At 35.5% G+C, this 20,140-nt stretch overlaps 2 protein-coding genes across 2 annotated transcripts in view; both read right to left on the bottom strand.

Moving 5' to 3' along the window:
• Nucleotides 1-4,414: 4,414 nt before the first annotated feature.
• On the bottom strand, nucleotides 4,415-7,252 carry LOC128184025 (uncharacterized). Its single transcript, XM_052853307.1, has 2 exons — nucleotides 6,879-7,252; nucleotides 4,415-6,243 (listed from the first exon to the last, which is right to left on the bottom strand). Exon 2 carries the CDS (start codon nucleotides 5,558-5,560, stop codon nucleotides 4,649-4,651), a length of 912 nt encoding a protein of 303 aa, XP_052709267.1. The 5' UTR covers nucleotides 5,561-6,243; nucleotides 6,879-7,252; the 3' UTR covers nucleotides 4,415-4,648.
• A 1,788-nt stretch (nucleotides 7,253-9,040) lies between these two features.
• The window catches only part of LOC128184028 (inner centromere protein A-like), a 56,451-nt gene continuing 45,351 nt past the window's right edge, over nucleotides 9,041-20,140 (bottom strand). Inside the window, exons 19-26 of the mRNA XM_052853310.1 lie at nucleotides 18,800-18,959; nucleotides 18,127-18,583; nucleotides 16,717-16,897; nucleotides 16,374-16,478; nucleotides 15,987-16,055; nucleotides 14,322-14,881; nucleotides 11,704-11,972; nucleotides 9,041-11,360 (exon numbers count right to left, since the gene is read on the bottom strand). Of these exons, the coding sequence (XP_052709270.1) occupies nucleotides 11,023-11,360; nucleotides 11,704-11,972; nucleotides 14,322-14,881; nucleotides 15,987-16,055; nucleotides 16,374-16,478; nucleotides 16,717-16,897; nucleotides 18,127-18,583; nucleotides 18,800-18,959 (2,139 nt within the window). The 3' untranslated portion in view covers nucleotides 9,041-11,022. The remainder of the gene's footprint in view (nucleotides 11,361-11,703; nucleotides 11,973-14,321; nucleotides 14,882-15,986; nucleotides 16,056-16,373; nucleotides 16,479-16,716; nucleotides 16,898-18,126; nucleotides 18,584-18,799; nucleotides 18,960-20,140) is intronic.

Here is a 20,140-nt window from a genome sequence, read left to right as displayed (position 1 = left end):
TTGAAAAGAATGCGTACAATAACAGAAAATAATCACATAAGACATCTATCGAAATGCGCAGCTACAGACTTATTTTGACGATTTAAAAATGTGAAAAAATATAAAGGGAGTTCATTGCCAAGATGCCCTCTCTACAACCATTTGTTGAGAAAAAGGTCTAAGCTTGCTTATTAAAGTTAAAGTCAAAATGGGCCTCAAAAACCTCGATATATTTGTCTGTGCCTATGGAGGTACATCGAAGATATATTTTCATAGAAATATAATGTATATATATATATATATATATATATATATATATATATATATATATATATATATATATATATATATATATATATATATACATGTATTTTAATCTAAGAAAATCACTTTTTTGGAACCCTATCCCACTTCTAAAAAGAATTTACTTTAATTTATACTTATAGAACTGAAAAAATCCCCATAAAACAAACATGGTTAGGTAAAGAGGTGTATATCAAATTCAACACGGATTGTTTTGAATTGATATTTATTTTTTTTCTATGAAAATATAACGTCAATGTGCCTCCATAGTCACAGGAGTTCTAAGTATAGCCTGGAATTTTCTTGTTCTAAAAATAGATCCCATGCCGACTGATTAAAATAGGGTACCCAATTTTGAGGCAAAGTTTCTACATTCATGTGCAAAATTCAACCTTTTCTCAACAAATAGTTGTAGAGAGGACACCAATGAATACCCCTTCATATTTTTTGAGAATTTTAAATCTTCAAGATAAGTTTGTAGCTGTGCAGTTCGACAGCTGTTGCCACCTTCACGTTGCATGAATCACCAAAGAAAGCATTTTATTGCGTGGACCCTGAGGTCCACGCAGAAAATATATAAGCGAGGTTAAACCGGATGCAATGGGGAAAATTCATTCTGCGCATGAGCTAGCCTGGTTCCTGTGCGTAATGGGTAGCTCAGGGAACCAGGCTAGCACACGTTTATCTGAATCGGGATCGGGATTCCGTGCCATATGTGTTCATAAGTTCAAAGGCGCTGTAATTGTAATGTTGTCGGTAAACAGTACAGAAACAAAGTATTCCTTTTAAAGAAATGACTGGAATGTGATATGAACTATCAGTATTATGAAATAAGTTAATGTTTTGCCGAAACTACAACATGCATCAAATAGCATAATTTGCAATGTTTTGTTGTTTTCCGAATACACAATCATGTAACTTAACTTTACTTTTATAGTAGGCGAGGCTAGAGTACTTCTCGATTAAATTTTTTAAAGCATTTAAGTATGATTGAATAATTATGTCCCTGCATAAAAGTTCAAAATCTCAAGAAAAATACATCAAAATGTGAAATTTTTTATTTACACAAAGCTGTCACTGCATAGTTAACAAAGTAGTGCAAATCTTAATGTGTGCGCAAATAGTAGAATTCACCGAATGCATGATACTATACATTCAAACTTTATTCATAGATAGATCATAATTATTTTAGAAGTATGAACCCTTTAAATTCTGAGATAAAAAGTCAGGGCTATACATAAATGTATACGTAATACAACGTACAAATTTAGTGGTTAAAAGCAGAGGGCTAGAGTCGGTGGAATCTCTGATAATCTTAAGGCTTTCACGTTTTCGTTGGAAACACCTGCAAATGGTCCACGTATTGTAGTCCTTTTTTAAAGGACAGCAACTTGTTGTTTAAATAAAGCACTGAAAAAACCCCCAACAACATTCGATATCTGTAGGTCTGTAAAAAAAAGGGGGGGAGGCATTGTTTGTGTCATTGGTTATCGTTCGTGATCTCTATAAGTATTACATGTATATGTATACTTCTATCTTCATGATTCAAAATTGTTCTGTGTTTGTGGAATAAAAATAATATATTTTGCGGATCAAATCACTTTTTGCATCTCCCTTAGTTGTCTTTACATTGCGATTTGAGAATATATTGTTCATGCACACCACAAACCCAAAACAACACTCGTCTAAAATCTTTATGAAAACGGGATTTGAAAACTCAAATATCTTTTTTTCCGGTTTGTATAACACAAATTCTCAAATTTCATTATGCAAGTTCTCTCTGACCTTCACGCGGTTTAAATATTTTCATGAAAACCTCATCACCACTGGAATGATAGAGCCAATGGTCAACAAATACACATTCCGTCTGTTTAGAATCAATAATGCCGTAATATTGTATCGGATTTCCGCTAATTCTCCCCTGCTTTCATCTCCTAGATAATGTTTAAACACAGCCCAGGTGATCTATCAATATAGTTAATATTTAGATTAATATCATGTCCACTAAAGGGATTGCCAATAACCACGACAAATCTCATTCATGTCTAAACAGTTAGTATATCAATCGACTATCGAACATTATTCATAGAGTAATATTGAGTATTTTTTCAGTAATGAGAACTCTCGCGCCCCGTGAATTAATTGCTATTGATTCCGCTTCCATCGATTTTATGGCTTTTTATTTGTTTATTTATATAACATTGTGTAAAGATCCCTGGTTTTGTTGAAGTTGAGATGACATTGAGATAATATAGGAATTAATTGGAACAATACCGCATATAAAAGTATTGACCTGGGAAATCATTCTCCTCTTAAAAGTTTACTTTTATTGTTGGCCGTTTAACAACTCATTAATTGCGTGCATCAATTCCGTAAAAGAAAGTTATCTAGAAATAAGTTTTAGACCTTGCGCATAATCCCCGACAGAAAATCTATTACAATAAAACCTGTTCAAATCTTTTCAAATTATATACTATAGTAAACAAACTGCATCTTCTACATATAGTATATTTGAGGGAAAAGTTCTTGACTCTCAAATGCAACAAGAGCATTTAATCTCTCAACAAGAAAACGTTTTTAAGAGCTAAAAGTGAATTGTTATCATTGTAAATTATCTACAAACTTTGTACCAAATCAAACCTTCCGCCGCATGACATTCCTTTTATCATTTCAACAAGATTTTCAAAGAGTTTACACAATTTACACTCTGCTTTTAACTGTGCCCTTGTAACAAATCAAGATATATCCGACCTTTGTATCCTACTGTCAACATTTTCAGAATTTTAGTTTTGCAGCGAACACGTACTTCTTTACGGAAGCTTGTTAGTGACAAGTGAGAAAAACATTTAAAAAGATTAAATATCTTATTTCGTTGCACCAGCGTAACTTCCGTACTTCTTTGATAAATCTGATTGTACATCTGTAACTTAAAACATTATGATGAATAAGAACAAATTATAAATAGAAGTAAGCCTTATATTTTTTCCCTAAGAATTTTGCACTAGATGAAATTAATAGAAAACACAGTTTCTGTTCAGGACGATAAATATACAATTTTGTGATTCAAATTGAACTTTGAGCTCTTCACGTAAAAATAAGCCTCTGCGCTTACTGAAGATTATAAGCGACCAAATTTTTTTTCATTGAAACAGAACATTTTTGACATAAAAACTGCAGCTCATTTTTTTTTAAATCGAAAAGATAATTTAATAAAACCATCGTTTGCATCAGAATGCCAATAACCAAAACCTGTATTGTCTGTACAGCTCACAGAACATAAATAACTACAGGCATCCTTTGTCTTGTCAAACAACACAATATTCAGCATTATAGCAAGCTTAAAATGCTTTCTTATTCAATGCTGACTTGAATTGACTCTAAATCAATGATTTTAATCAACAAAAATTACAAAATGCATGAAAATGGACCAACTAAATAAATGGCTTTTTACTGGGCAAAGAAAACTTATTTAAGCTGCAAAGTTAATAACTGAAAACAGATCCACTTAATCTAAATTCTAATGACTTGAAAACTGAATTCGAAACGGCAGGATTCTTAATTGCTTGTAAGCAGAGAAAAAGCAGCAGGAGGCTTTAATTTCTCGAAGTTCGAAAAGTTCGACCAGTTCTCGATATTAAAAGGTTTAATCAAGGATATGCAAACAAAAATATTGTGATGTTACAAAGCCAAGCCGACAGACTCTCCATTAATACGTTCTGTGTAACGTTGTCTCTGGGTTGTAATTAGTTACTCTCAGAATCAACAGAAACATCTTAACACAACAATGGTCAACAAAGTGCCCGGAACATTAAAGATTTGTTGAGTTATACAACAATGCGTACATTAAAATGCAATGTCATTTTCGCCTACCATTTTTGTATAACAAATCCTTGTAACTCCGTCCATTTTAATGAACTCAGTGAAATCTCAGTCTTGGTGAAAGAAAACATCGAGGACTCGGTTTTGGTTGTAGATCAAACAACCACTTCAATCAAATCTTTGCCAGGTACATTAGCACATTTACGACAAATATTGTCAGTCATATTAAATTGGATAGAAAAGAAAAGAAAACAAACGTGGGGGAAATTTGTTTTTTAAAGATCTGTAAAAAGAAAGAAAGAAAAAAAGACGGTTTAAAGAACCTTCCAACTTGATTTACTCTGTGTTTGACTTTAATAATTATTCAAAGTAATTTTTGCACGAATAAGAATGAAATATGTTGTCATCATAATATAAACAACCTATCAAATTAAACAAACACAATGTAACACCAAAAACATCATCTATGCAGGGCGGGAAAGGCTCGGTATGTAACGAACAAAAAACGACGATAGCACAGTGTAAAAGACAATGGCTGCAGTCTCTCCTATCGTCGCTTTCTGGTAGACACAGCAAGGTCTATCCTGGCTTTATCTGTCCCATTTTGTACACATCTGGGAATAGGGTGCAGTTTGTTAAACTTGTCCTGACTCTTACAGAACGTCGAAACCCGGTCTTTTAACCGAATCATTTCCAATGGATAAGACTTGGGCCGGTCCACGCCGGCGTTTGCGGTTCCGGGCTTTTGCTGGAGGTAGAACTTGGAGTCTTGGATCATCTGGGTGACGTCTGGCATAGTCTTACAGTACTCCGTCTCCAGTGAATGAATAAATGTCTTCATTTGTCTGTCGTTGAAGAGACAGATTGTTTGATGCACCTTGTCTGCCTTGTCTTGGCTCTGTTTGAAGTCACTGTGGTATGATGTTTCTTTCTCAAATGCTCTGATAACTCCTTGAATTTTTCCACACGTAACACACGGGTTTTGGGCTTTGAGGTCCCGGCTCTGAGATTTGCGACGCTGCAATAACTTGTCTTTTGCGAGAGATTCCATAGAAACCGTGGGCGACCTCTGGAGGCCATTGGGCGGATTCAGTCCTGAATTCCGAAACACGCGCGCAGAATGGGCGCGGAACTGTCGTACAGTCTGACTGTACTGTCTCTCGTAGCTCAAGCTTTCCCTCCACACTTGAGATTTCACCGTTTCCAGTCCTGTCTGTTCTGATCTGTTCAGTTTACTCGCCTTTGCTTCGTTTTCGGTCTGGTTGTCCATCATTAATAACGATTTCAATCTCAGCAATCTCTGGTCGTACTCCGCGTGGAATATGTCCGACTTGGCCTTTTTCTTCTTGTTTAGGTATTCCATGGAGGATTTCCAAGTCTGGGTCCCGGATTTGGAAGACCCCAGAGACCCGTGCTCGGAGAGATAGGTGTTTGGTCTGGAAATAACATTGGTCGGCATGATATGTATGGCGACCTTGCCTATCAAAAGATCTTTTTATCAGTACATCCAATATTGTCTCTGGTTTATATCAATAAGACAAACATGTGTTCCTTATTTAAAAAATAAAAAGAAAAACAACTGATTGAATATCCTTTCGCTTCACACGTCTTTTCGCATTGAATAGGGTAAATCTTGACTTTGAAAGTTATCAATCCAGAAGGATTCCAAGTGTCATGCGTTATTTGGCGCCCTAATCCGTCATATCATCGATTGTGGGGTTTATCCCTATGGGGATATTATTATTTTACATACATGTTGCGCGTAACATTCCAGCTTGGTTAGAACTCGGACTGTCTATTTACTCCTCAGTTTTATATGCACGGTAGATCTGTTCTTCAAACAGGCCCCAGCTCTTTGAGCGCGGACCGCTGGCCGAATCTGTGTATTCAAGGTCCATTGACTAGGAGGCACAGTAAGCAAACATTTGAACAAACAGCGGCCGTTCAGTACAAGAGGTCTAGCACTTCCCGTACAGATGCTTTGATTTAAATAAAAAACATTTAACACTTGGAGTAATATTTCCAATATCCACCGCTAATCGTGATGTTTTCCCAGTCTTTGCTCTCTCGCCTTGTTTGATTTCTAGGTGGTCATGGATTTCAATGAAATATCACGACTCGAAAGTTGTCCACCATACCAGCCTGTTTTAAAAAACACAAAAGTTAACTTAGTTAATGAAAAGAAAAATGCATTAACTTGCGACACATCCATGCTAAGTCTGATTTAAGTTAAATGGAAAGGTTCAACTCAAAGCATTTACAGGTCCCAGGAAACACTTTGTTGAACATCTATTTTTGAGAGAAGACACGCAATATATTTTAAGTTTGATATAAAATATCTTTAAAAACGCACTGCCTTTTAATGTAACATTTAAAATCAGACAAGATACCCCTAGCCTCGGAATCAGAGAAGAATCAATTCTATTGGACAAAAATGCCAACCTCCATCCACACAACTCGGTTGCTCAAGGTCGAGAAATGTGTCGCCCCCTGGGGTCACATGACAGAGATGTTTTCTTGTTTTTAAAACAATGAAATATTTTACACGACACTTTAAATATTCTTTTCTTTCAGCTGTGCATTAAATTCTTCCAAATGCCTTTTAAAAGGCTTTTTTGTTTTTTTTGTTTTTTATTTAAAGCATCAATTGTGCATTGAATAAATTTGGCATTCCATGAATTTATTTGGTATATGTCCTATTAACATCAATATGAAAGCAATATATTTCATTTTTAATATTGATATTACAAGGAAAAAATGAAGCAGATAATACTTACAACAGCGGAGCGTTCCCTGGCTTCAAAGACTTGACGCTGATTCGAACATACTACGTTCACCAATTGAACATAAATAACCTCCGAAGCAGTATTTAATTATTTCCTCCGTAGGACAGTAGACCAATGTCACGATTTAATACATCTACAGTGTGCCCGGGCATTGTTCAGCCATCAAAAGGATACGTCAAGCTTTTAAAGCTGTTTTTCCCACCGTGATTTCCGGAATGTGGTTATTTTTTCTATAGGTGGGGATTTTTTCCTTGGGTAGAAGAAATAAAGTAAAAGACATACAATGGCAACAGATATATATCAAATACTGTATATAAATCCAAGGCTGACTCTCCCAATGTTCTCTTTCTTTCTAAAACCAATTGTTTACTGTTGCCGTACATCGACTAAGTACAAATACTCCATCAGCTGTGATGAATGGCGCTCATACACGAGCTCGTACGACTTTGAGCAAGGGTTTTAATCAATATAAGTATAGGATACGAATATCATTTTTATCTTCAGAATTTGTTCTCTTGTGCATTTTAATTAAATTCTTTTGTGTTGCTTCCTGGGAAATAAGGTGGCAGTTTTTGTCTTGGTCGTAACAAATCTTGAATTTACTCAGTTCAAATAGAACTCGGCTTGAGTCTCGGGCCGCATCCTTATTCACACACATACAAAGATGGACTCGATATATTCAACATAACAGGAATTAGAGGCTGTTTGTTCTTCAAAGAATAACGCTGCAGAAAAAAAACACTGAATAAAAAATCAAACATGCCAGATAAGTGGAAGTCACTGTAGGTTTGAAACGGTAAATAAAGAAAACAATGGACTTTGAAAACTGTGTAACAACCTGATGAAAATCGTGTTGGAGAATATCAATATAATATCTATAGTGCTGTTCAATAAGCCTTTTGGTATTCAAGTTAAGACGTTCAAGGTCTTTGATTTTGTGATCAATTTAGACAGACAAATGTGTAATAAATGGTTTTGCTACACGGTTATACATGAGACAAATGCGTAAAATTTCACAACACGTCTCACCTAAGACAAATATGTCTTTCTACAAACGTGTTAAAATGATTTCAATGCACAACTAGCTTTAGATAAATGGATAAAAATCATCTCAATGCACACTCACTTTAGACAAATGGGTAATACATGATTTAAATGCAGGGCTTAATTGATTCCATGTGGATAATTTCAACCTACTCTCAAATTTTGCGCTGAAGTATTTATTACGTCTCATAAGTTCCTTTTAATATAATTTTTGTTCAATATTTCTTAACAACAAAGTTTGACGTTGCGGTTAGATTTACTGACACTGTTATTTCATTTCGTACCCATATGTACACGTGTATCATACCCCCACCCACCCCCATTGTTAATCAATATTTCATGTCAGACTCAAACAAATTAAGTTATAGTATACAACTGTGACATTTATGCATTCATATTTCTTTCATACATTGTACATTCTTTGTATTTGTACATGTACACATAATTCCCCCCCCCCCCTTATCTCTCTCTCTCTCTCTTTTAGAAGAAATCGATCATACAGTGTATATCATTTAATAGCAGAAATTCTTTGATTTAAAAGGATTAGTTTTCTGGCAAGAAGAATTCGCAGAAAGTGATATCACGGGAAGACCATTTGGTAATCTACTAAAATCATGTGTCATTCGTTGCCTGATATACATTAGTATCCAGCGCGGATCCACGAATACTCCCAAGGGCTTTAGTTGATTAAAGTAATTTTGAAATTCATAGTAGCAGGATCCGGACCCCCCCCCCCCCCCCCTTGAACTTCAAGATCATAAAACAAGGAAGATGATCACACACCTGTCAATAATCGATTGCATTGATTCCTCAAACTGATCATGTCACACATTTAATGCACTCAAATAAACAGGTACTCAACTTAATTCTGTGGCTCAACACTTCAATATGTCCTCAAATTATCCTCGCACAGTTCTTAAAAGCTGACAGCCACAGAGGAGATCAAACACTTTAGACCATTAAATGTGTTCCCCGATACAGACATTTCTTTGGCCACTTTCATACAATGATTGGATTTGGTTATGATCACGTACACACTAGATCCATCATGTACCTGGTTTGTCTTCATTCTGAGTATGCGGGTACAATGAGAAAGTCAGAAACAGAAATAAGTTCTTTGTGTTTTTATTACTTTTTGTAGTGACAAGACACATTTAATTTAGCTCTGCGTTCAACTCATTTCAGTAAAAAAGCAAAGCTGAATCAATCAAATACAATTAGCCATATTATAGAACCAAGTAAAAGAAACTGGTACCGTAATTAAAGGCCACATAAGACAAGACCAATATCTCTTCTATGGGCCTGTACAGTCAATTGTCAATTTATATCGAAGTTTTCTAGTTAACTTCATTAAATAATAAAAAAGTTATAGTGAAAAAATTCTGCTTCGTAAATAAATTTCATTCTTTGATTTTCTTCATTATCGTAAAAACAATTCCAGCAGTAAGATTTGCCATAACCATGAAAAAAGGGAAAAATTATAAAAGGACAAGAGTTAGTCCCCTTGTTAGTTTCTGTCGAAAATGTGAAGCTGAACAAGGGAACTAGAGGTGTGCTCTGATCCGCCCATCACCCCTGATCAAAGGCCTTCTATAATGTGTCCCACAACGCGCACCTGCTAATCACGACAGAGTTACTTCTCTTGATATTAGTTGTTACTAGAAATATTGTCGATAGGATTATATTTTAATCTTGGTATTCTGCTAGTAAGGATAATAATTGTATTATTCAAGATTTATTAATTGTGTAAGGTATTTTTCAAATCTTGTCAGGCAGACATAATCCAAAATGTATAGGGACACATTATAAACATGGCCAATAAGCTTATTGGGAAGTTAAAAGGGATAATAAATGAAAAGGAAATGACTTTCGCACAAAAGGGAGGGAATACTGACAGAGTATAAGCTGGTTATGAGATGGAGTGATCATGCTGTACAGGGTTAGGGAGAAGACCTAGTGGAGTCTAGATCTGTCTCCATCCTCCTGGCAATGAATCACTGGGACCTCATTTTATAGGGAAACCGTCAAACTGAATGTAAACAGGGGAAGAACTGCTGGAATCGTATGTACACAGATAAATAATACAGACGTATTGAATCTATAGAACACAAGGTTTGAAGAGGACAGTTACATTCTTACGTTCATCACATCACATCAGTTACTTAATCGACAGAACAGAGTAGCCCACAGTAAAACTAGTACATAAAACATCACTAACGGGGTTGTGTTTATTCAGAGTAATTAATTAATTCTATATCCTGAGGTCGTTAACTGGCAGGCTCCCAATCTATAGAGGGAAGCAATTACATTTGTTATTTGCATACTCAATGGGTAAAAAAGACTAGATATGGATATTTGTTGTAATAAATACTGTCAATATTGTTGAGGGTACCACTATATAATCATACAACTTTATAACTGTTATAATGAGGAAATATCACAACTTTTACCAATTGTACATGTATAACTCCTTTCTAAATTATTCCAGAAAACAAGTCATTTCATTACACAAGATGAGCACTTAATGAGAAATATAATCTCAGAAAGAATACACCAGTTTCAATATTGTTCCACATGTTCAACATTGGAAAAAAATATGTCATTAAATGTAAATTAAAAATAATTGTAAAAAAAAAATCATAAAAAGTAACCAATGCATTTAATAGTAACAGTAACCTTAAAAATACCATAAATATGCACTATTCAAATTTAAGCAAATGCTCAATGAACTTGGGAAGGAAAAAAATCACAAAACCAGTAGCCCATACCATCAACTGAAGCCATTCACAGATCACATGACAGTCATGTGACTGAGTGACATAAATAAATACATTGTGAATCTACATATATATTATTTGATGGCTGGGGATCACAATGGGGATCAAATGGAATCTGAATGGTGTACTCTCTTGCCAAAACATTTTTATCTGCAGTTTAGATACAGAAATACATGGAAACTTTTAATGAGATTCCAACCTCAAGACTAAATTATAGCACATTTCTTATATTATCTCATTGACATACCTACAATGAATTATCGTCAAAGTTTTTGTACACATTATTTGATAGCCTATCTAAAACAAGAAATGGATCAGACAAATTCGATGGTGTACGGGGAATCCCCCTGAACCATCCTCCATATGTGTCCCTCCTCAGACTCACTGTCCTCATCCCCCTCCCCCACACCATGATCCTCCAGGGTCGACCGCACCCGGTCAATACTGGACACCATGGTCTTCTCCAGCTGTTGCCACAAAGCGTCCATCGGGGTGGAGGCGCGCGAGCCGGGAGTGGATCCTGCTGATGATGTCACAACATGATGACTTAAGATGACCGAGGACGAGGAAACCCCAGTGGGCGTCCCATCCTCCGATCCATTCTGATGATTGGTGGAATCATCTGTCCCCATGGTCACCCCATTGGTTACCACTGCATTCTCAGGACAAGTAGTCTGAAATGACACAGGCAAGTTCTAAGTCACCGACATTCACAATACTGCTTACCTACACCCATCTTAACGTTTACAAACAATTTTTTCAAATAAAACTACAGTTCTTTGTTCAACTTTAACAAATATTGAAAAATTTCTTACTTATAATTTTGATCAAATATCTAAAAGAAAATCTAAGAACATAAGACGTGATTTGAATGATTTATGTTGCAGTTAACAAGATATCCCATTCTTTGATAAGGATATTAATTCAATATTTCATTTATCAAGAGTCCAAGCATTAAAGAGTGATTTCCATTAGCCAATTACCCCATCAGTTACCTGAGACTTCTTGTCGTCTGGTTGCATTGTCTTCGAAGGCGATGATTGGTTTAGGTATGATGTCGGCTCCAGCGTCCCGATTATCTAAATTCTCCACTGTATTCAAATTCAGCAAGTCTTCAGTATTGGCCAATTGTTTGTTCCTATTGTTTAAATCTATAACCTCCTCAAACTCGCTTTCATGGGGCACCTGCTCACTTCGTGAAGCACTGAGAGAACCGTCTACAGAAAAGGATGTTCCAAGCGAGTCATTTGTTGTCATGCTAATACTGAAAGGAGAAAAAATCAGAGGAGTGAATAAAACAAACAGGAATCAAGTTTGCTGGCCTAATTGTCTATACAGGTCTTGGCATTAATGTTCACATTATTTCTCAAATCCATTAGGAATCGATATCTTCTAGGGGACTATTACAGTGAACAATCTCCTAACAAGAACTCGTCTATCAACGCTGCAATGTTCTTCCTGCACCAAGTGAATAAACAAATTGGGTCATTTAAAAGCAGTGAAAGTAAACTCTCTGAGATACTGTCAAGATATAATTCCTTTCACCCGACACAGACCTACACAAATCCCTGTGTTCCTTATGATGGGACAGCCTTGGTCTGAGCTTAAACCAGATCCCTCCATATCACAGCGAACATTTGTAAACAACGCAGACACTGTCACTCACACCAGAGTTTCAAAGGTGAACAGGAATTTCAATGAAAATCAATATGAACACATGTGTCAACCTGTTGTTGATATTCCAGTTGTAATATATATTTCACTTTAAATTTCAATACATAATATCAAAACAGAGCCCTGCCCGCAGGAAATAAACCAGTAAAAAGCATTAGACAACCTTACCTGTCGTACCTGCGCCATTTTTAATATTATCCCGAATTTTATAAGATCTGATAATGGGGGTCCTTTCAAAGTGTGTGTTTAGTTTAAATGGTATGATGACTTTATTGACAGACCCAGATTACTGGGCCTGTATAGGTGTAAAGGACAGGGCTATCACTGGGCGGTCAGCCACAGATTGTTGTTTATCCTGATCAGCGGGTCAAGTGGGCAGTGGTACTCAGGTGTGAAATAAACAGATACACACTGTTACTAGATACACCAATCACTTACTGCAAATCATTTATACTACCTATGTGTGTACTTACTACAAATATCTACCTGTTCAAACAGGTAGAGCAATGAAAAACAATTAATCCAGATAGTGGACAGGACTATTTTATGGTCTTTGCCATTAAAATGGAATATTTTATCTACTACACAATTCATAGTACACATGTGTGGCTTATTAGTTATTACGATAATTCTTTTCATAAATACAGCATAAAGCACCAAGTCACCTGAATAGTATATTTCCAATAACTTCACTATACTATATATCTCAGAATTACAACGGTTTTAGGCAGTGACAGATATAAGAAATAGAGGGAGAATGACCAAGCACGAAACGGCTGTGGTCAATGTTAAAGAACTGTGAGTGACAAATAATGACTGATTTATCTTCTTTACGTCCCAAATGGATATCAAATATAGAACTGTACCAATGAAACTAAAGATAAAAGTCAAGATATATAGATCACTGAGGGATAAACTCAGCAATCTATTGGGACCTCAGGGGCCCTATCTATTTGTTGTCGACTGACATCAATTCAAATCGCTGTGATAACTTTGGAGACCCTCCCTAACACACGCACTCTCCTACTGCCGATTTCATCCAAGTGTAAACATCAACCATTACAAACAATGACTTACTTTGGAGGGCGATCCCCTAAACACAGTCACAAATTTCATAGTCCAACTCCAAACTAGGCCAACCCCTCACAACCCATTGTATTATTAAAATGTTTACTGACTGAAGAAATTGGATCTCATTTAAATGCATTCCACAAATACCTGCAGTGCACACTTATCTTTATGTAAATGAGGTTTCATTTCCTGAACAATTACAGTATACACTGCCATTAACTACAGAGACAGACCCAGCAGGGCTCCAATTCCAGCATTCCTTACAAACATACCCATAAATTGACTTTCATTTCTCACATTCCTGTAAAAAGTGGTAGTTTACTGTTCCAAAGTCTCTCTTAATTTTTAAATCATAACTGTAACATTTGTTGAAGGCAACGAAGCACATTAAGCAAATTTATTCTAAATATCAGAACTTGGACCTCTTGACACCATTTATTATCCTTGTAGAATTTGCCCACCGTTTTTTAGAATTTCTATAGGGTTGACATTTGTAAGTTGTAATCTTAAGCATTGTAATTAACTTTCAGTTTCTTTACCTTCTGTAAACTAAGATGCTCATGTTGGGGGATTGTTATTTTCAACAAACACTCTCAATTAAATTGAAGTGCAAGCAAATGAAATAAATATTCATGTGAAATTTTTCATCATTTTTCAAGAAACTATGGTGTACCATGTTAATTTTCTTTTACTCCTGATAGATATCTGATTTACAGCACGTCATCATCTTAGTTTATGAAGAAGTAAAGAGTTAATTTCTATAGTTTTTCTTTATGTACCTGTATTGAAACCGTCTCCTATATTCATTCCGTGTAAAACAGTTTCATATTCACCAATACTAATAGAGTACCGTACATGGAGGACTTACCTAGAGTCTACAAGTTCCTGGTGCATGCCCCCGTTGTGGACTGACACGCTCTCACTACTTTGTATCACAGTCTCCCCCTTACTGTCACTAGAATTACTATCCTCCTCACTCTCTATACTATCACTTTTCTCTAGAGTTAACTCCCCTTGTGAGGAACTCTTCACTCTTAGTCCACTGTCACTGCCCTCAGATGGAACGTAATCCCCATTCTCAGGCTTCCCGTCGTTTTTCTCAGAGTCTGATCCATCAGATTTTTCACTGTCTAATTTGTCTAGATTTAATCTTCCTTTCTTTCCTAGTAGATTCTGCAAAAGTGGAGATTTGAATTTGGGAGTTTCACTGCCACCATTTTGAGATTTGTTTTCTACGAGTTTCTGTAACAGTGGAGACTTGAATTTGGAGGCAGGAGTTTCCTGGGGTTTCCCGCCCTCTCCGTTAGCATCCTCCAAGTTGAACGATACACCATTTTCACTTGACTTCTGGTCATCCAACAGTTTCTCAGATGAGCCGGTCAGCGATCCAATGAGAGAGCTGGACAGGGAGGATGTCATTCCTTCACTCTGTAAACACACAACAAAGCAGTCATTATAAAGCAATACATGTACCACTGCATTTAAAGTAAAACAGCAAAGTCGCAGGGACAATTATACAGTCAAACTTAGTTATCTTAAACAGGATGTGACTGTTTTAAAACTTCGAGATATCTGAGTATTCAAGATATCAAGATATCAGAGGATTCGAGATATCAAGGGTAAAATACTTAAAAATAAGTGGTTGGGACTTACAAATCACTTCCGACATATCCATTGTATTCGAGATATCAGTGTTCGAGATATCGAAGTTCAACTGTCACAGTAGTTCATTTTTTAAGACACATTTTCTGATTTAAAAATCATAAAAAGTGTGGGAAATGAAACTAACTTTTTTGCCATTTTTAGACTTTATTGATCTCCTTAAGAAGAAGAACTCTATATGAAAATGTAGGAAAACATTCATATTTTAAACCTAAAATATATGCAATTTTTCTATACCAAAAAAAAGTTTATAACTTAAAGACATCATTTCTAAATACTAAAGGTAAATCTTTAATATGGTTAATTTGTGGACCATCCAGCCTCCTAAATTCGTTATATTTCATGAGGCAAAAACTTTCTCCATGATTACAGTTTCACACTTACTGCGCCTTTTTCCAATTAGATGTAACTTTTGAAATAAATGTAGTTTATATCAAGGAAATAATCAAAACTTTGAAAATAACCAAGACATAGAATTATTTTTACACTATCAAAGGAAGTGGTTTTTAGGCTATTCTGCCTGTCTTTTGAAATGTTTATTGTACAATTAAATCATCTTACACATGATTTTGAGTCAATTAGAATTACCCAGTAAACCAAATAATGTCCTTCATTTGCATTATTTACAACCTGTTACAATATTCCTGTACCCTCTAAACTAAAATTCCTTTTTATAATTATTGTCATTATTTCATCTTTTAGATCAAGGTTAACTTTGTTCTCCTGAATAATTTTGTTGTAATTGACCTAATGATTTTACATCGATTGTCGTAAATTACAAGAAAGGCAAATGTATTGAAAAAGATGCATAATATTATGATCGTAATTTCTCATTTTGAAGTCTAATTTTCATTGGTGTGTCATGTTTTACCCTCAGATTTTCTGTGGAAGCGCTCATTGGAGAGTCGGATTTCACCCTCTTCATTATCATCTCCAGTCTCTACAAGAATATAATGACATCCATTACGATCACATTACAATAAAAAAAAATCTTAATTACCTGCATTCTGTCAGGAAATGACAAGGGACAATCGTACGAAGACGGCACACTGCCTACCGGTAATCAGTGAATGATAATGACTAATACTACACAATTAAATGCGAAAAAGCAAAGACTACAAAAAACAACTGACATTTACTCTAATTAATAATTATAATTCATTTCATAGCCATTATGAAGGCCTGTTATAACTGAGACATTGGACTAAGACACTCTTATGTTCGGTGACCGGTCAACATGGACCAGTCTGGTCAGTACCTTCTTTCTCTCCTGGCGCTCCAGTTCGTCCTTCTTGGCCTTCTCCTGTCTTTCTCTCTCAGCTCTCTCTGCCTCCTCCCGGGCTTTTTGTTCTGCTTCTTCTTTCTGTTCATCATAGATAAGCAGGTTTACAATATTTATTAACTCTGACATCATAAACTCTAAACAATAAGATGGACTAAACAAATAAAAAATGCACTATGAGATTTATACCTGATTATTTAATGCTCATACGGTGCTTATGCAAATTTAACGACCCAGAAAAGCAGTATCAGCATGTCATGCATTGTTTTTGAAAGATCTACAATAAGTCTAATATATATATATATCTGTCTCAGCTTACAGCTTTCCTCTCCTGCTCCAATCTCTCTTGTTCCTCCTTCTTTCGGAGTTCCTCTGCCTCTATTGCTTTTCGGAGCCTCTCTTCCTCGGCCTGTCGAGCCAGTGCGGCCAGCTGTTGGGCCTCCTCCTCCATCCTCCTCTGTTCCTCCTCCTCTCGCCTCTGTCGCTCCTCTTCTTCAAGCCTAATGTAAAACAATTGTTTAGTATTATAAAAAATTTACTTCAGTATTAATGATACACCAGATGATGAAGTTCATATTTGAAGAAAACTTCATTCCAAGTTGTGCATTGAAACCATTTAAATGTATCAAAAGGCTATCAAGCTTATTATTTTACACAACCTAAACCCCTAATGAAAAATAACCTCAAAATTTGAGATACATTGATCTTATTTTTATCTAAACTTTATAAGAGTATATGTTAAACAAGTACTTGATATGTCAAAACACTAGATAAATTATATTTACTTTTTTTTTCTTACTTGCAGAACAAAATCATTTATTTGTAAATAACAAAGTTATGTCTGCTCAATCACCCAACTAACAGTGACCTGTGGATGACCTAACATGAAAGAGAATGCTATCAGACCCTAATCAACCCAGAGACAGATTTTATTCCTGTATCTACAGATTGCTTATTGACCACAGGTAATCTGTGCGTGCAAGGCTATTGAACTATCAACTGTTAGCCCATGCATGAAATTATTTCCACCTCATAAAATTTAATTGACAGATTTCATTATTCATAACCTGTTAAAGCTGAACACAACATAACATATATATATAACCTTATTCAAAATTAATATCAGTGGTTTTTCTATTATTGATTTCCTGTTTTCCAAATAAAGAAAATCCCAAAAGGCAAGCGATGCAATCAAGATAGAACAGCTGACAAACACAAATTCTACAATTGATTTCTAAAAATGAACTGATCAATTTCATAAAGAGCAAATATCTATTACATAAATGTTACTCTTCAAGGTATTTTCCACTTCATTTCATTAAATGTTGATGAGAATAATTGCTAGCTGAGTCACATAAAAGCAATTTTGAGATGGAGGATGTATAGAACCCTAATATTATAGTGCTTTTGGAACTTCACCATGTACTTTACATTAAATTGTACATATTCCTTAACTTAGGTATCATTTTTCATCAGCATTAAGAAGCAGAAAAATACCAATCTTTAAAACTATAATCCTGTGATTCCAGGAAAAATCGCAAGGCAACCCTTACGTTTTTTAAAATCTCACTTTTATTTTTCAGACGGTTTTGACCCATAGGAAATTTTAAGAAAAAAATTGGTGATTGCAATTTCATATTCTGGCGATTTGATACAAAAAAGCCAAATCGCGGAATTAAATACTCACATAAAATAAGGAATTTACATATCACTACAACAAAGGCCCTACCTGAGCTGCTCCTGCCTCTGCCTCTCTATCTCCGCCTCTCTCTCCGCCTTCTCCCTCGCCTGGCGTCGTTTCTCTGCCAGCTTGTTCTTGTACTCCTCTAATTCCAGCTCCTTCTTACTTTTGGCAGCAGATGATGGTGTCCCTGGTTTGGGGGAGGCAGCCCGGGCTGTAATGGGCTCCGGTGTACCGGGCTTGGGAGACAGTGCCCGGGTAGCAGATTTCTCTGGGGTACCTGGTGCAGTGGGGGGAGTCTTCTGCCCCTTGGGTTCAGGGGTTCCTGGTTTGGGTGAGGGTGTTTTTGGTTTCTCCTCCTCCGGTTCAGGAGATGAGGCAGGTGATACAGCAGGTGATTTTTCTGGCTCAATGTCAGTGACTTTGTCCTCTGCAGCTGTTATTTCTTTTGTCTCTGCATCATGGCTTGGTACTTCTGATTTTTCAGGTACATTTTCTGAAGCTTCTATGGATATAAAAATTTTAATTACCCGTAGTATTTATATAATGTTTGAACTAATAAATTAATTATCAAAAGGGATCAACTGATTAGAAGATGAACTTATTTAAATTGAAAGACAGTTAACTGGTTAAAAATCATTGAAAATTATATTAATACAAAGACTTCAGTGTAGAAATGATATGTTTTAAATTATTAATTTTGTGTACTGTATATGTTTACCTTTTTCCTCCTTGCCCTCTGATTCTGGTTTCTGGTCCAGCAGAGCTTTCTCTTTCTCGGGAGTTGTTGCCACAACTTTCTTGGCCTTCACCTCTTTCTTGGCGTCCTTTGACACTGTCTTGGTTGGGGTTTTTGTGTCAGGCTGCTTCACTGGTGTCTGCTGAAATTTTGATTGAATGTTAAAATCTAAACAAATCATCTTTTGTTGTGAACAAATTCTTGTATCAGGGAAGGCTGACACTTTTAAACCTCACAATAATTATCAGTACAAGAATAAAATACACATAACAATGGATCGTCAACTCAATGAATATTGGCAACTTTTTGGTTCAGACCTCAAATGATCATTTCATTCATGAGCATTTTTAATCTTATTCTAAAATAGACATTAGATCCTTTGCAGTTTTGAATATATCTTTACGAGATACATAGAGTTGTAAAGTATATCGTGTTTTGGATCAGTTATTACATGGTTACTAAATACTTAGAACCATTTTAACAAGAGCTTGGACTTTGGGTAGTTGTGTCAAACAGCAATGTGATGTAGGCCTGTCTATTTCATTGCTGGCCACTCAGCCTTAGCTCTGTGAAATCAACAAGATTTGTCTGGCTTTTGAGCTAAGACTACACAATCAGTGCATATTTCGCTTGAAACCGGTCATTTTTAACTTGTTTTGATGCAAGAAATAGATAGCTACGTCCAACCGAAAGTCCAAGGTCTTGTTAAAATGGTTCTAAGTTTGTCGCCAGCTGCAGTATCAACTTTACTTTGCAGAAAAGAAATGCATGTGAAGAATTTCATATCTAAAAACAGTGGATTATTTTACTGAGCTAATATTTACAATCTATTCAAATGACATATCTAGAGGGAATATTATCTTGCATTGATATTTGTATGAATATACAATTTTAGACATGAACATATGAATAGATGATGGAAAAAATATCCCCCAATTTTTATTTACAACAAGAACAATTGTACTACATAAAGGAAAGATAAATATGCCCGGTTCCTTGAGTAAAAAAATTCTACTTTTCATGATATCTAATATCTAATAAAATTGAAGTCAAATTTGAGGTAATAATCTAAACTACATTTAACTCTGTAGTAAGTTCTACAAAGAAATAGGAAATGATAAAACATAGTAACATGATAAACTAGAAATATCAGTGCCCTAAATAAATCTGGAATGAAACGGAGAAATCTATAAAGGTAAAAACTTTGATCTGACAATTGCAAATCACACAAACAAAAGTTATGTAGTGTTTCTTCTTTGATAATATATACATGTATATCATAACTTTTTATAGCTCATTTACAGTTTGAATATATTGCAATAT

The sequence above is a fragment of the Crassostrea angulata genome, chromosome 5 (assembly GCF_025612915.1).
Source record: "Crassostrea angulata isolate pt1a10 chromosome 5, ASM2561291v2, whole genome shotgun sequence".
NCBI classification, from domain to species: Eukaryota; Metazoa; Mollusca; class Bivalvia; order Ostreida; family Ostreidae; genus Magallana; species Magallana angulata.
Note: the sequence above shows the minus strand (reverse complement) of the source record. Positions and strands in the feature narration are given on the sequence as shown.

Coding starts and splice junctions, on each gene's coding strand:
- LOC128184025 (XM_052853307.1), bottom strand. CDS start 5,560: ATGCCGACCAATGTTATTTCCAGACCAAACACCTATCTCTCCGAGCAC.